This window comes from Corylus avellana, chromosome ca5 (assembly GCF_901000735.1).
Source record: "Corylus avellana chromosome ca5, CavTom2PMs-1.0".
Lineage (NCBI taxonomy): Eukaryota > Viridiplantae > Streptophyta > Magnoliopsida > Fagales > Betulaceae > Corylus > Corylus avellana.
This window is the reverse complement of record NC_081545.1, coordinates 28,316,855-28,329,394: the sequence shown is the minus strand read 5'-3', so window position 1 is coordinate 28,329,394 and position 12,540 is coordinate 28,316,855. Positions and strand designations below refer to the sequence as shown.

Sequence of the window (12,540 nt, the reverse complement as noted above, 5' to 3'; positions counted from 1 at the left end):
CACATCAAAACGCTTTTTCAAACAAAAAACACCCTACAAAACACATTAACAAAACAAAGCCTTAATTTCTGTCTTAACAATCAAAGAATCTTGTGCCTGATAGTAGTTGATTTGTCAAACTCAGTGAAGTCTTTATTAGGTAGTCTATAAAATAAACTACAGAACCGGTGCCTGAGAAATTGGGTGGAAAAGCATTTCTTAGGAAATAATTTACATGGAAAAGCAAATCTCAATTGATATGCTTTTTGTATGTTGCCAATAGAAGCGACAATATTTGTAGGTCGACATGGACAACTTAAAATCCTTTGAATAAGAAAGGTGGGATGGACCCGAGAAGTGATGGTAAAAGTAATAAGAATAATGGAAGTAGGGGGACCAGAGCAAGAGAGCTTTAGTTCTATCCATCTCAGAAATTGCTTTCACCAGAATGTCTTGAGGGAAGGAATACAAAAGATGCAGAAACCACTCCACCTTCATAAACCTTCTTCATGTTACAGTTTCAAGATTCATGTTGGGTGAATTTCGAAATTGAGTTCATTATTTCAAATAAAGAATTGGGTTTGGATCAAAAATTAGTTTTTCAAAATTATGGGTATGTTTAGTAAAATTATGAGAAGTGTTTTGGGTCTTCAAAAATGTGAAAATTGAAAAGCGTTTTAGGGGTCAGATATGAAAATAAATTAATTAATTAATTAAAAAGATAGTTTATTAAGGTCCATCTCTCTTACATGTGTACTGATCAAAGGATGGTGCTTTATTTTTGTCACTTTCGAATTGAACAACCAACCTTTTAACCTTACTATTTTTACACCCCCCCCCAAAAAAAAATCAATGAATTCCACACGAGTCTCACTTTATACGTCATGTACTAACTATACGTATCACCAGACATGGTTATTTAAAATTATAAGTTTACACTAAAAAAAAAAAAAAATTGCTAAAATTAAAGAAAAAAGGAGATAATGGGTGGCGGCATGTGGGAAAACGTCCCCACGCAGAAGAGTGGATGTCCCTCTTTATGAGCGGCAACCCCTCTCTATGAGGGGCGGCCAGCTCCCATCACAACCACTTTCTCTATCAGTGGCCGTTACTCCTCATAAAAGAGGGCCCGTCATCCCTCATTTGGTGAGGAGTGGCTAGCCACCTCTTAAATATTGGGATGACCGACCACCTCTCTCTTTTTATTTTTTATTTTTATTTAGGTTATATTTATGCTTTAAAGTAAATGTGTGACATAATACATACAGTTTATAACAAGAAAGAAAGTTTAAGGACCCAATTATCAAAACTAAAAACTTAAAAGGATTAAATTGATATTGCAATAAAATTTCAGGGACTAAATGTGATTTTATTTTGTCCCTTGAAAATGATATATCAATGAATCTTCAACGTAATTTATTTATTTCCTCTGTGTTTGTTAATTTGTAGGTGTTATCCTCATGCTTGTGATTCAGCATTTTTATGAAACTTAAAATTTTCCAGTACATCAGCTTTTACAGGCCAAGACAGGGATGCCAATCTGTCGGCCAAATGGACCGAATACGACCCATCAATGAGCAAAACGCACCGAGTGCGACCGATCGAACCAGCCATATGAATAGCTTGCTCTTGTCGTTCTTCTCATTCCTAAAGAAATATACCCTTCACTATTCTGCTACTTTAAAACAGAACCAAATTATATATATATATATATATATGATCAGTTCAAAGGAGATCGAGAGATGGCTTCAGAGGATTGGGAGAAGCAGTTTGATGAAGAGATTTAATATTGTCATTCTTTTTGGAGCTTTCTATGCGACATCTTCAATCCCTCTTGTGATAAGTACATAGGACGAATGATGTTCTTGCAGAAAGTGTGACAATAATTCCATCAACAATTAATTGTGATGATTAGTACCTATTGCTTCCCTACTCCACATGATCATGTTTGTGTTATATACATATATACAGTTCTTGCTAGCTTGAATGCATTAGGGGGGTGGGGGGCAATTGTAGGGTACTTTATATTATATATTCCAATTAAGAGAGATAATTGGATCTCTTCAACATATATTAGCCTCAAAGATTAAGCAATCTTCTTATGACTCTATTTTTGAGGGGAATATTGAATTTGGGTTTTGTATTATAATATACCAATTACCAACTTCTTTTGGTGCATTTGTTCCGGTCGTTGCTCGCCCCTTATTTTTATTGCTCATTCAACTTTCATGCAAGTTTGGTGATGGGTTAGCTTGGACAAGCCAAAAGCATTGCTTGAACCCAAAGCTTCAATGTCTTGTGAGGATATTACCTAAAATGATTAAATTAATCAATTTCTATCCGCTTAAGCTGTGATTTAATATGATATCAATGCAAAGGTCATGAGCAGTTCGAAGTGTGACTCTATAATTCACCCCTCTTCAATTTCAGTTAAATATTCTATGTATTAGGTCTCACTTGTTGTTGAGTTTAAGACCACATATGAGAGAAGATATTGTTAGAATATTACTCAAAATGATTAAATCAATCATCTTTGAAATAAGTAGTGATTTAACCGCCCAAAACAAAATGTAAATAGAGTGGAAGCATGCAATAATACAAAATTTGTAGTTTTTAAACCAGCTCCTCGCATGACTACTCTTTTAACCAATGAATATTATTGTATGGAAAATATTAGGCTTACAAACAAATTTTACAAAAAAAATTTACAAACTGATGTGGCACAATATGATTGGATTTCTCAAAATTTGAATTTATCTCATATCTAATTATGTTGAGCCACATTAGTTTGTAAAAGTTTTTTTGTAAAATTTGTTTGTAAGTCTAGCATTCTTCTAATGCTATATATACCGCACCACTATCTTATTATACTGACATATACTGTCAACACAATGTCATGTCAGTATAGTGAGATAGTGATGTTGTATACTTGTATAGAACATTACACTTAGCTTTTATATATATATATATATATATAGAGAGAGAGAGAGAGAGAGAGAGAGAAAGACAGTAGTGCCCTGGATTATCAATAGAAAAAGGACAAGATGTGTCTTCCCAAAATTCCCCTAGTAAAAATACCACCACACTTGCAGCAGTTTTCGTTTGCAAAGAACCAAACATGTTCTAGAGAAGATATAGTGGATATATGCTTAACGTTAACCTTTCTTTGGGAGGCAGATTTTCTGGATGAAAAGTGGAAAAAAAAAAGAGAAGAAAAGAAAAAGAGTGATTATTGTGTTACAGTTATTGAGATGTAAAACGAGAGGCGGGGAGAATGGGTCAAAATGTCAAATTATCATACATATATGTACAAAGTAACAAAGTGATGAGCTACAGAGAGAGTGTTTGGGGGTCCTTTTCATGATGTTAAGACATCATCCCCTACAAAGTAAGAAGATGGGTCACCATGTTCCCTCAGTAGGTTCACTCTAAGCCATGCATGCTTTCACTTGCCATAATGACTGTCTTTCCCTCCCTTTTGCTTTTCTGTCAATGACCCGCCAATGTCACATTAATTATGTTACAACTTACCTTATACCCACGAGTCATGGTTTTCTTGCTTTTTTTTTTTTCTTCGCCCAAATGATTAACAACCTTTGATTCTGTATCTCCATCCATACGCACCCTTCTCAGCATGGACCGGTTGAGTAGCGGGCTTCGCCCGAGAAGCTGGCCTCAAGAGACCGTGTAGGAGAATCATAACGTTTATATCAACTTTGAAAAAAGTTGGTGTAATTTACCTTTATTATTACTTAGATTCTACCGTACATATTAGGCATCGATTCTCTTTCACGTAATTAACCTCGATATTAATTAGGCGGGTTATTTGCTTTTTAATAATTGCACCCAAAATAATAATAATAATAATAATAATTGAAAGTTATCTTGCTATCTGTACGTCCAAACGTTCGGATTAGTACATTTCAATAAGCTAATCTGATGCGGGACAAAATAATCACAAAAATCACACAGTAAAAGTAAGGGCAAAGTGAGGAGAGAGAAAGAGGAAAAAAAAAAAAAAAGCTAGAAGCCAAGGGAAGAGAGATAAAGAGACAAAAAGCTAGGGGGAAGAGAGAGATCAAAGGAGAAGGAGGAGAGAAAGAGAAGGAGAAAGAAAATCAATAAGATCACTTGTATAGATTAGTAGACTTAATCCTAGGGCAACGATCATTTATTGGCTTACCTAACATAATTTAGGGCAACGCCTATTAATGAATTACGTACTCAAAATAATTTAGGACAATCACCTATATTATTAAATTACAAAACATAAAATTAAGGGTAAACTTCATTTATATCCCCTGAAGTACAAGCATTTTCATAATCATAATCGAACGTTTAATTTTTGCTATGTTGTTATTAAGGGGGAGAAGGGCATTTTAACAAAAAAAAAAATAGTGAAATTAACTGGAGAAATTTTTTTTGAATAAATACTGATCTTATTCAAATAATCTGAGTTAATACAAAAACATCTAGAGCCAAAGCTCTAAACACCAAGAGCACGAAGTTCTAAACAACAAGAAAGAAAGCTCTAAGAGTACGACATCATAAACAATATCAAGGACTTCTTCCGTCCAAATTTTAGAAACCCCAGTATTCCCCACTGCCCTTGCCAATCCATGCTATTTTGCTGGGGTTTAGGAGCTAGAGGGTGGAGAAATTTTTTTGGGATACGGACATTACAAAAATTAAAAATTCGAGATTATGATCGTAAAAATACTAATACTTCATAGGGTATGAGTGAAATTTCTCCTAAAATTAAATATGAATAACCGTGCTTCGCCTTTTGCATCAGGATCACTATAACAGAATTGGTAGCTTTGGTTCAAACTTTTAAAGTTTAAATGGGCCTTCCATATAAATGTATTTAGATCTCACTTTTAGAAAGAGTAATAATTCGAAAGATGCCCATTGCCCTACTACTTGAAAAGCACTGGTGTGATAATTATGTCACTAACTTTACATTAATGAAGACTGAACAAATATCATTAAGTTGTTTGTGACTCCTCTCTTATCACCAATTAAACAAATCAGGGCACATGATGATACTCCCAAATGAACACTTAGATCATTAAGAGGCTCACTCCTTGGAGCCACTAAAAATAAACCCCCCCAAAAAAAAAGAAAACAGAAAGGGTGAAAAACAGCGCTATGGCAATGGATATCAATGTCGGTTCTGTCGGATTTGGCTTACGTGCCGTAAAAAAATTACATTCAATCTCTCTCTCTCTTTCTCATGAAAAATTACAACACATATACCGTAGTTTTTTCTTCTGTTTTTTTACGGCATCTAAGCAAAATTTGTCATCTTCTCTTATGTAAACACATATATTTTGAGTGGAGGGAAGACTCTCAGAAGGAGTTCTTCTGGGATATGGAGACAAGATGGGGCCTAAGATTTCAGAGCAGCTCTGGTGGTCTTAACTTTGAGTACACAGCAAAAGCAAGTGTCATGTGAATCCATACTTGAAGTAAAAGTGGAAGTGATGGTTTGTTTATCTCTCCATTCAAACCTCAACAACTAGTGAAGGAACATTATTTCCTACTCATTTGGGTGCCCCACTTCTTTGACTCTTTCTTAGCTCTCCTAACCCTGCAGCTGATCACATATACCGTGTTTCTCTCCCTTAATACCCATTTGCTTTAAGCATTAGAGTATTGCTAGCTAGTGAAATAACCCAAACATCATTTTGCTGCCTTGTCAATTATTATGTAAGAACATGAGGAATATTAATCATCTAAATTAGTGCTCCCCATGTCATTTCACCTATTAAAATTATGATTAGTTTTGTTAAAACATGCTTAATTATAACTAATGTCACACCCCAATCCCAGAAATGGACCAAGGCAGAGATTCTGTAAGTATACCACCACATGCTTTCAACTTTCTACTGGGTAAAATATATATATATAAATAAATTTTTATAATTGTTTCATAGCATTGCTCTTAAGTGTCTACTTGTTGAATTAATCAAGGTGGGTTATGTGCCTACTTTGTTGTTGGATGGTTTATGGAGTTGCTGCCCAATGGGATTCATATTTATGAAATTTACTCCTGTGGGCTATGCCAGATATCATAGGCGGCAACCTTAAGTAACAAAACTTTGACTGTCTATTGGGACATCACCTCAGTATATTTGTCATTAATTTTTGCTTAAGAAATTTAGATATAAGTATATAGATGAGGTTTATGTTCATTTATATAATAATAACAATATAGATTATAAATTTCTGGCACTCGCTATCTCTTATGTATATCCCATCTATTTTGGACCTTATTCTTCACTAAATTAAATATACTTCAAATACTTTCTCTAAATTAACTCCATTGTGTGGAGGACCCTAGGGGACCTCTTGCCCCCTTAACTACAAAAGAAGTGTAGAGGGTTCATTTTCCATGTCACATTAAATGGGACACATGATCTTGACCGGCCTTAGGCAAGTGGTGGTTAGCTATCGTTCTCTTGCAAAGGTGGCTGCCCCTCATCCGAGACGGCTAAAATGTAGTCGCCAGTCATCTAGAGCAGCCATCCAAGGTGAGGAGCAGCCATCCCTCGGCCGCCCTCGTCGATTATGGCAGATAAAGTGCAGCCACCCTTACAAGACAGGGGGAGGCCAACCACCTTTGTTCCATTAGTTTTTTTATTTAATTATTTAATATATTTGTAATATAAATTAGATTACCAAGTGTCAATACATCATTAATTAGTGCTAATGTGTTAAAGTGATGTTGTGGCATTAAGTTCCATTAAAAATATTAATGGAAGGACCACTTATATATATACAGGAGTAAATTACAAGCATCTATCTATTCTATAAAATCTAATCCACAAGGAGTGGTTCTATAATGATGCAAATACGGGACCAATAGCCCAGAAATACAAAAAATACAGGGACTGATTTATATTTTTCAGAATTTTAACATGCAACCACCCCATGATTGTTAGTTTCCACGGACAAAAAGGGAGAAAAGACGTACGATGTAGACAAATAGTGGGTTAAACTTTATCTTGGATAATTGTATTCAAAATCTAAGTTTATGGTCCTGAGCAGTAAGCATCTAACTAAGGAGGGGGGGGTGCCCTTTTTGGGGCCTAGATGATGTGAAGAAAGGGACAACAATGCCTAGCTGTGCCCAGTATTTTTGGCCCTTAATCCCTGGACATTTTTGTCATCGTTTGGTATTAAAGAAGTCTGTTTTATTCTTATGTTGTGTCAATTTTCCCTTTCTTTTTTTGTTATAAAATGATTGGCCTTTAAGCAGCAGGTGGTCTCTCCCATCTCTTTCTAATCACCTAGATGGTGCCTGGATGCAGGTTTAGTGATAGAATAACTTCATCTGAGGCTCTACACAAAATGGTTTTTGGCTATCATTGTGTTTCTCCTCCTATGACCAATTCCTTTCAAAACTATGCTTTATCTTACTCTCTTTCTTTAGTAATAAAATATTGGTCTAACAGTAAAGGGCTTCCAATTAGAGTGAGTGGTTCAAATTTCCCCAATACATTGCTGACAATGTAAATGATGATGCTAGAAATAATCATTGTTACGATTCTAAATGTGCTAATCGAGTTTTGATATCAGAGCCAAACACCACGCCACAGATTCGAGTCACGGACGATCTATGTGAGAGAGTGAACCGTTGTAGGCGTCGGGTACCATTTTCTTGCAAGCTGGTTTTTAATGGTGAGTTATGTGGTCATGCTCATAAATCTCACTTCCAAATAAATCTAATTTAGTTTTGAGTGGTCCATTGGATCATGTGGCCTGGCTGGTTAGGTTCATCCACCATTTGCAAAGAGACTGCAACAACACAAGCATACTGTTTCATAGATTACTTTAGTAACTTGGAATAGCTTCCCACCAAGAACATAAGCCAGCAAGAAAGCACACAGAACTGAAGAGATCTTAAACGCGCCTTGGCAAGGGCTGGAGATAGTACCGTATCATTTACTCCCATAATTTAGAGAGAGAGAGAGAAAGGGGGTGTGGCAGCTTTAGCTTTTAAAAGTTCTACTCTTTTTGAATAGTTTTCGAAGAATGACTGTCTGCTGAGGTATATAAAGCAAGAGCATGTGTGATTGTTAGCTGGTAGTGGTTTGTGGAATCTATAAAGCACAACCAACATTTCACCCAGCCAAAAAGAGACCAACATGTAATATACAATACAGCATAAAAACATATTATAAGTTTCAAGGAAGAAAAAAAAAGCCAACAAAGATCCTCATGGGTCGTGGATAGTGGGTGACCAAATCCATCATCAATCTCGAGCCCAGTACCTTGAGATTCTCACATTCTCAATTCATTAGAAAAGAAAAAGGACTGTTTTTGGGACTTTACTGAGTGGCCAAACCCAGGGAATGTTGGATTCCCCACAGTCCCAAGCAAAGCATTTCTATTAATTCTATCCCAAACCCATTCCCACAATCACCATCTTCGATCTGTTGAGTAAACCAATGATATACATACCAAAAGATTAAGAAAATAAATCCGTTGATACACATGTCAGAATACAAATGATTAAGTCTTCCATTTTCTATCGGATTAAGTTTTTTGAATTCAGACTTTATTTCCGTCATTCACCTTCCATTTCAATTAAAATGTTACACGTAACCGGGAGTTTTAAAATATTATTTAAATTATTAAATCTAATATTTTTTATCTGTTTAAACTTTTAAGATAAGTGATGATGACTCGTTAGTCATAAGAAATAATTTGAAAAAAGATTTAGTTTCGCATGTGTGTATGTAATATGTACTATTTTATAAGTTTTTGTTCACTGATCTAATCTAAGTACTCTTATATATCGTATGATCTTTCTCACGCTCAAGTGCTTTATGCTTTAGACTGAAGTAGTGGGGAATAAAAAATTCTCACACTCCTTTTAGGCAAATGCATGATTAACACTGCAGGGGAATTTCCCATTTTCTCCTCTAGATTTGATTAGTTTCTTCTTTTAAGATTAAGCCCATTATATATTCTTCTCTTTACGACTTCCTGACTCAATGACGAGCATGCTAGTTCCCTTTGTACAACAAAAAAACTGTTCTTTTTTCTTGGGTCTGACAAAAGATTTTTGGTGAATGGGATTCTGGCATGGAAAGCAGGAAGTGGAGTGGTGATCTGGATATTAACTCAAACAAAAGAAACAAGTTTCAGGGCTAGTATTCCTAGAAGCTCAATCACCCACAATAAGCAGGCATTACTATCTGTGAGCCCCTGGTTCTTGTAAATTTCATTTCAATGGCAGTGAGCAGGAGAGAAGTTTCTCTACGTTTTGTGGCTTTCCTCTGCTTTTGGGCTTCTGCAAATGGTTTGCTTTCTCCCAAAGGTGTAAACTTTGAAGGTAACTCCGAAATTTTTTTCTTTTCTCCTTCCTTCTAAATCTGCAACAAGGGTGTTCATTGAATCTTTGGGTTTTCTTTTGATGGAAAACTTTCATCTTGGTGTTTTCTTTGCAGTGCAAGCTTTAATGGGAATAAAAGCTTCTCTAAAGGATCCCCATGGTGTCCTTGATAATTGGGACACAGACTCTGTTGACCCATGTAGCTGGACTATGGTCACCTGTTCTCCTGAGAGCCTTGTCATTGGCCTGTAAGTCTTTATTACAATTCTGTTTCTTCCAACAAAAAACAAATGTTTTCAACACAAAGCATGATGTCAAGTCTCGAACATTCTCCTCAAAAGAAAGGAAATATGTTCTGAAGTATTTGAAACGGTCTTGTTGCAGAGGGACTCCCAGTCAGAACTTATATGGTACTCTATCTCCAAGCATAGGCAACTTAACAAATCTTCAGATTGTGTAAGTTCCACATACTGGCAGGCAACGTTAAATTCCTTAATGGGATTGGTTCTTGTTTGCAGTCTGTTTTAATTACTCTGTTCTGCACGACTTTGCAGTCTCTTACAGAACAACAACATTACTGGGCCAATCCCTGCAGAGCTTGAAAGGCTCTCAAAGCTTCACACGCTTGATCTTTCAAGTAACTTCTTCAATGGGGAAATTCCTCCCTCTCTAGGTCACCTGAGAAACCTCAAATACATGTAAGCATTTCTAAAATCATTTTTCCTGCTATTGATGAAATCATTTTTCCTGGGTTCATATCTGATATGGGTATCTTGAATTTGGTATAGGAGACTTAACAATAACAGTCTCACAGGAGCTTTTCCGATGTCATTGGCTAACATGACACAACTTTCCTTTCTGTAATTCTCTTCATCTCTTTTTTGTTCCATTATACCCAATTCTATGATTTCTATAATTGGAATGTTTCTAAAGGGTTGTTTAATCATTCAGTGACTTGTCCTTCAACAATCTGAGTGGACCTGTGCCCAGATTTCCTGATAAAACATTCAAGTAACTCTCTCTCTCTCTCTCTCTCTCTCTCTCTCTCTCTCTATGCGTGTGTGTGGAAAAACATAGAATTATATACTAAACTCTTCTTGCTCCCTCTTCTATTTTCAATTCTGGCAGCATTGTTGGGAATCCTCTGATCTGTGCAACAGGCTCCGAACCAGACTGCTATGGGAAGACACTCATGCCGATGTCCATGAACTTGAATGGTTCACAAAGTATGGAATATATATTTACTTTGTTTTGGCTTAAGTTTATTTGTTTAAATAATTGCTTCCATTTTTTTTTCGAAATTTGAAATTTCATTGTTTTGTGTACTCATGTTGATTCTGATATCAATTATCTTTGCTCCTTAAGCCGCCCTACCCTCTGGCAAACCTAAAAGTCAAAAAGTAGCCCTTGCCTTTGGCTTGAGCCTTGGATGCCTCTGTCTGATGGTTCTGGGATTTGGATTGTTTCTGTGGGTGAGGCAAAGGCACAACAAACAGATGTTCTTTGATGTTAAAGGTCAGTAAAAGATGATATAACACTTTCACAAACTAAATCATTTTGTGATCAACTTGATAAGAGCTGGCTAAGTTATATGTGATAACTCTCTTGAAATTTCAGACCGGCATCACGAAGAAGTTTCCCTTGGAAACCTGAAGAGATTCCATTTCAGAGAGCTTCAAATTGCAACCAACAACTTCAGCAGCAAAAGCATACTTGGAAAAGGTGGCTTTGGAAATGTGTACAAAGGAGTTCTCCAAGATGGGTCCGTTGTGGCTGTCAAGAGGCTTAAAGATGGCAATGCCGCTGGAGGAGAGATCCAATTCCAGACTGAAGTGGAAATGATCAGCCTAGCAGTGCACCGAAACCTCCTCAGATTATATGGCTTTTGCATGACACCCACAGAAAGGCTTCTTGTTTACCCCTACATGTCCAATGGCAGTGTTGCTTCTCGTCTCAAAGGTAATCTTGTTAAACGACAAGTAACAACATAAATCACCACTTGTCTTAAAATCTTAACCTCTACACTGATACTATATTAAATCACCACTTACTTAGACTGGAATTGATATTTGACAGGAAAACCGGTCTTAGACTGGGGCACTAGGAAGAGGATTGCCCTAGGAGCAGCCAGGGGGCTATTGTACCTTCACGAGCAGTGTGACCCGAAGATAATTCACAGAGATGTGAAAGCTGCAAATATATTGCTTGATGACTACTGTGAGGCTGTGGTAGGAGATTTTGGGTTGGCAAAACTTTTGGATCACCAAGATTCACATGTGACTACAGCAGTGAGAGGCACAGTGGGGCACATAGCCCCAGAATATCTTTCCACAGGCCAGTCCTCCGAAAAAACAGATGTATTTGGATTTGGAATCCTTCTGCTTGAATTGATTACAGGCCAGAGAGCACTAGAATTTGGCAAGGCAGCCAACCAGAAAGGTGCCATTCTTGATTGGGTGAGCACAAATACTAATGTTATTGACTAACTAGTCCAATTCATGTGTCTTTGAAGATGGTTTATGCTTACTGATGTGGGTTATGATGACAGGTAAAAAAAATCCATCAGGAGAAGAAGCTTGAAATGCTTGTGGATAAGGATCTTAAAAGCAACTATGACAGAATTGAGCTTCAGGAGATGGTTCAAGTGGCTCTCTTATGCACCCAATACCTTCCAGGCCACAGACCAAAAATGTCTGAAGTAGTTCGAATGCTTGAAGGTGATGGGCTTGCAGAAAGATGGGAAGCTTCTCAAAGAGTTGAACCAACCAAGTGCAAACCCCATGAGTTTTCTGCATCGGATAGATATTCTGATCTCACTGACGACTCTTCTGTACTAGTCCAAGCAATGGAGCTCTCTGGCCCGAGGTGAACCGATTCCAAAATTCATTTATTTATTTTTACTTTTATGAAAGTTAGAATTTTGAGGAACAAGTTATAGTTGAAGCTATTCCACAAAGTTAATGAAAGATTGGAAGTCTATGCTGTATAATAGTAGTATATTATAGCTCCAAAGGGCTTTGATGTTTTCTTCAATTGTACAGGATATGATTTGAGTATCTGACACTTTCAGATAGAAAGTTTTGGTTGTTTGTATTCCATTTTGAGTGCCAAAAAAGGGGGGGAATATCCATTAAATCCCTGAGCTTGTAAGAAACAAGATAATGTTCTTCACTTAGCTTTTGCTGATTCCTTTAAATCTGTTGTGAATGTTTGAA

General features: G+C 36.6%; 1 protein-coding gene across 1 annotated transcript; it reads left to right on the top strand.

The window, feature by feature from the left end:
• The first annotated feature begins 8,954 nt into the window (after positions 1-8,954).
• Positions 8,955-12,540, top strand: LOC132182373 (protein NSP-INTERACTING KINASE 1-like). The gene is made up of 11 exons (XM_059595603.1): positions 8,955-9,325; positions 9,441-9,573; positions 9,710-9,781; positions 9,880-10,023; positions 10,114-10,185; positions 10,277-10,336; positions 10,454-10,551; positions 10,691-10,840; positions 10,943-11,284; positions 11,402-11,781; positions 11,874-12,540. The coding sequence occupies exons 1-11, from the start codon at positions 9,223-9,225 to the stop codon at positions 12,192-12,194; spliced, it is 1,875 nt and encodes a 624-aa protein (XP_059451586.1). The 5' UTR covers positions 8,955-9,222; the 3' UTR covers positions 12,195-12,540.

Excerpts from the sequence above, each read along its gene's own strand:
- LOC132182373 (XM_059595603.1), top strand. The coding sequence starts at position 9,223 with ATGGCAGTGAGCAGGAGAGAAGTTTCTCTACGTTTTGTGGCTTTCCTC. Across the intron at positions 10,024-10,113 it reads CTGAGAAACCTCAAATACAT|GAGACTTAACAATAACAGTC; the intron begins GTAAGCATTTCT and ends AATTTGGTATAG. Across the intron at positions 10,841-10,942 it reads GATGTTCTTTGATGTTAAAG|ACCGGCATCACGAAGAAGTT; the intron begins GTCAGTAAAAGA and ends TTGAAATTTCAG.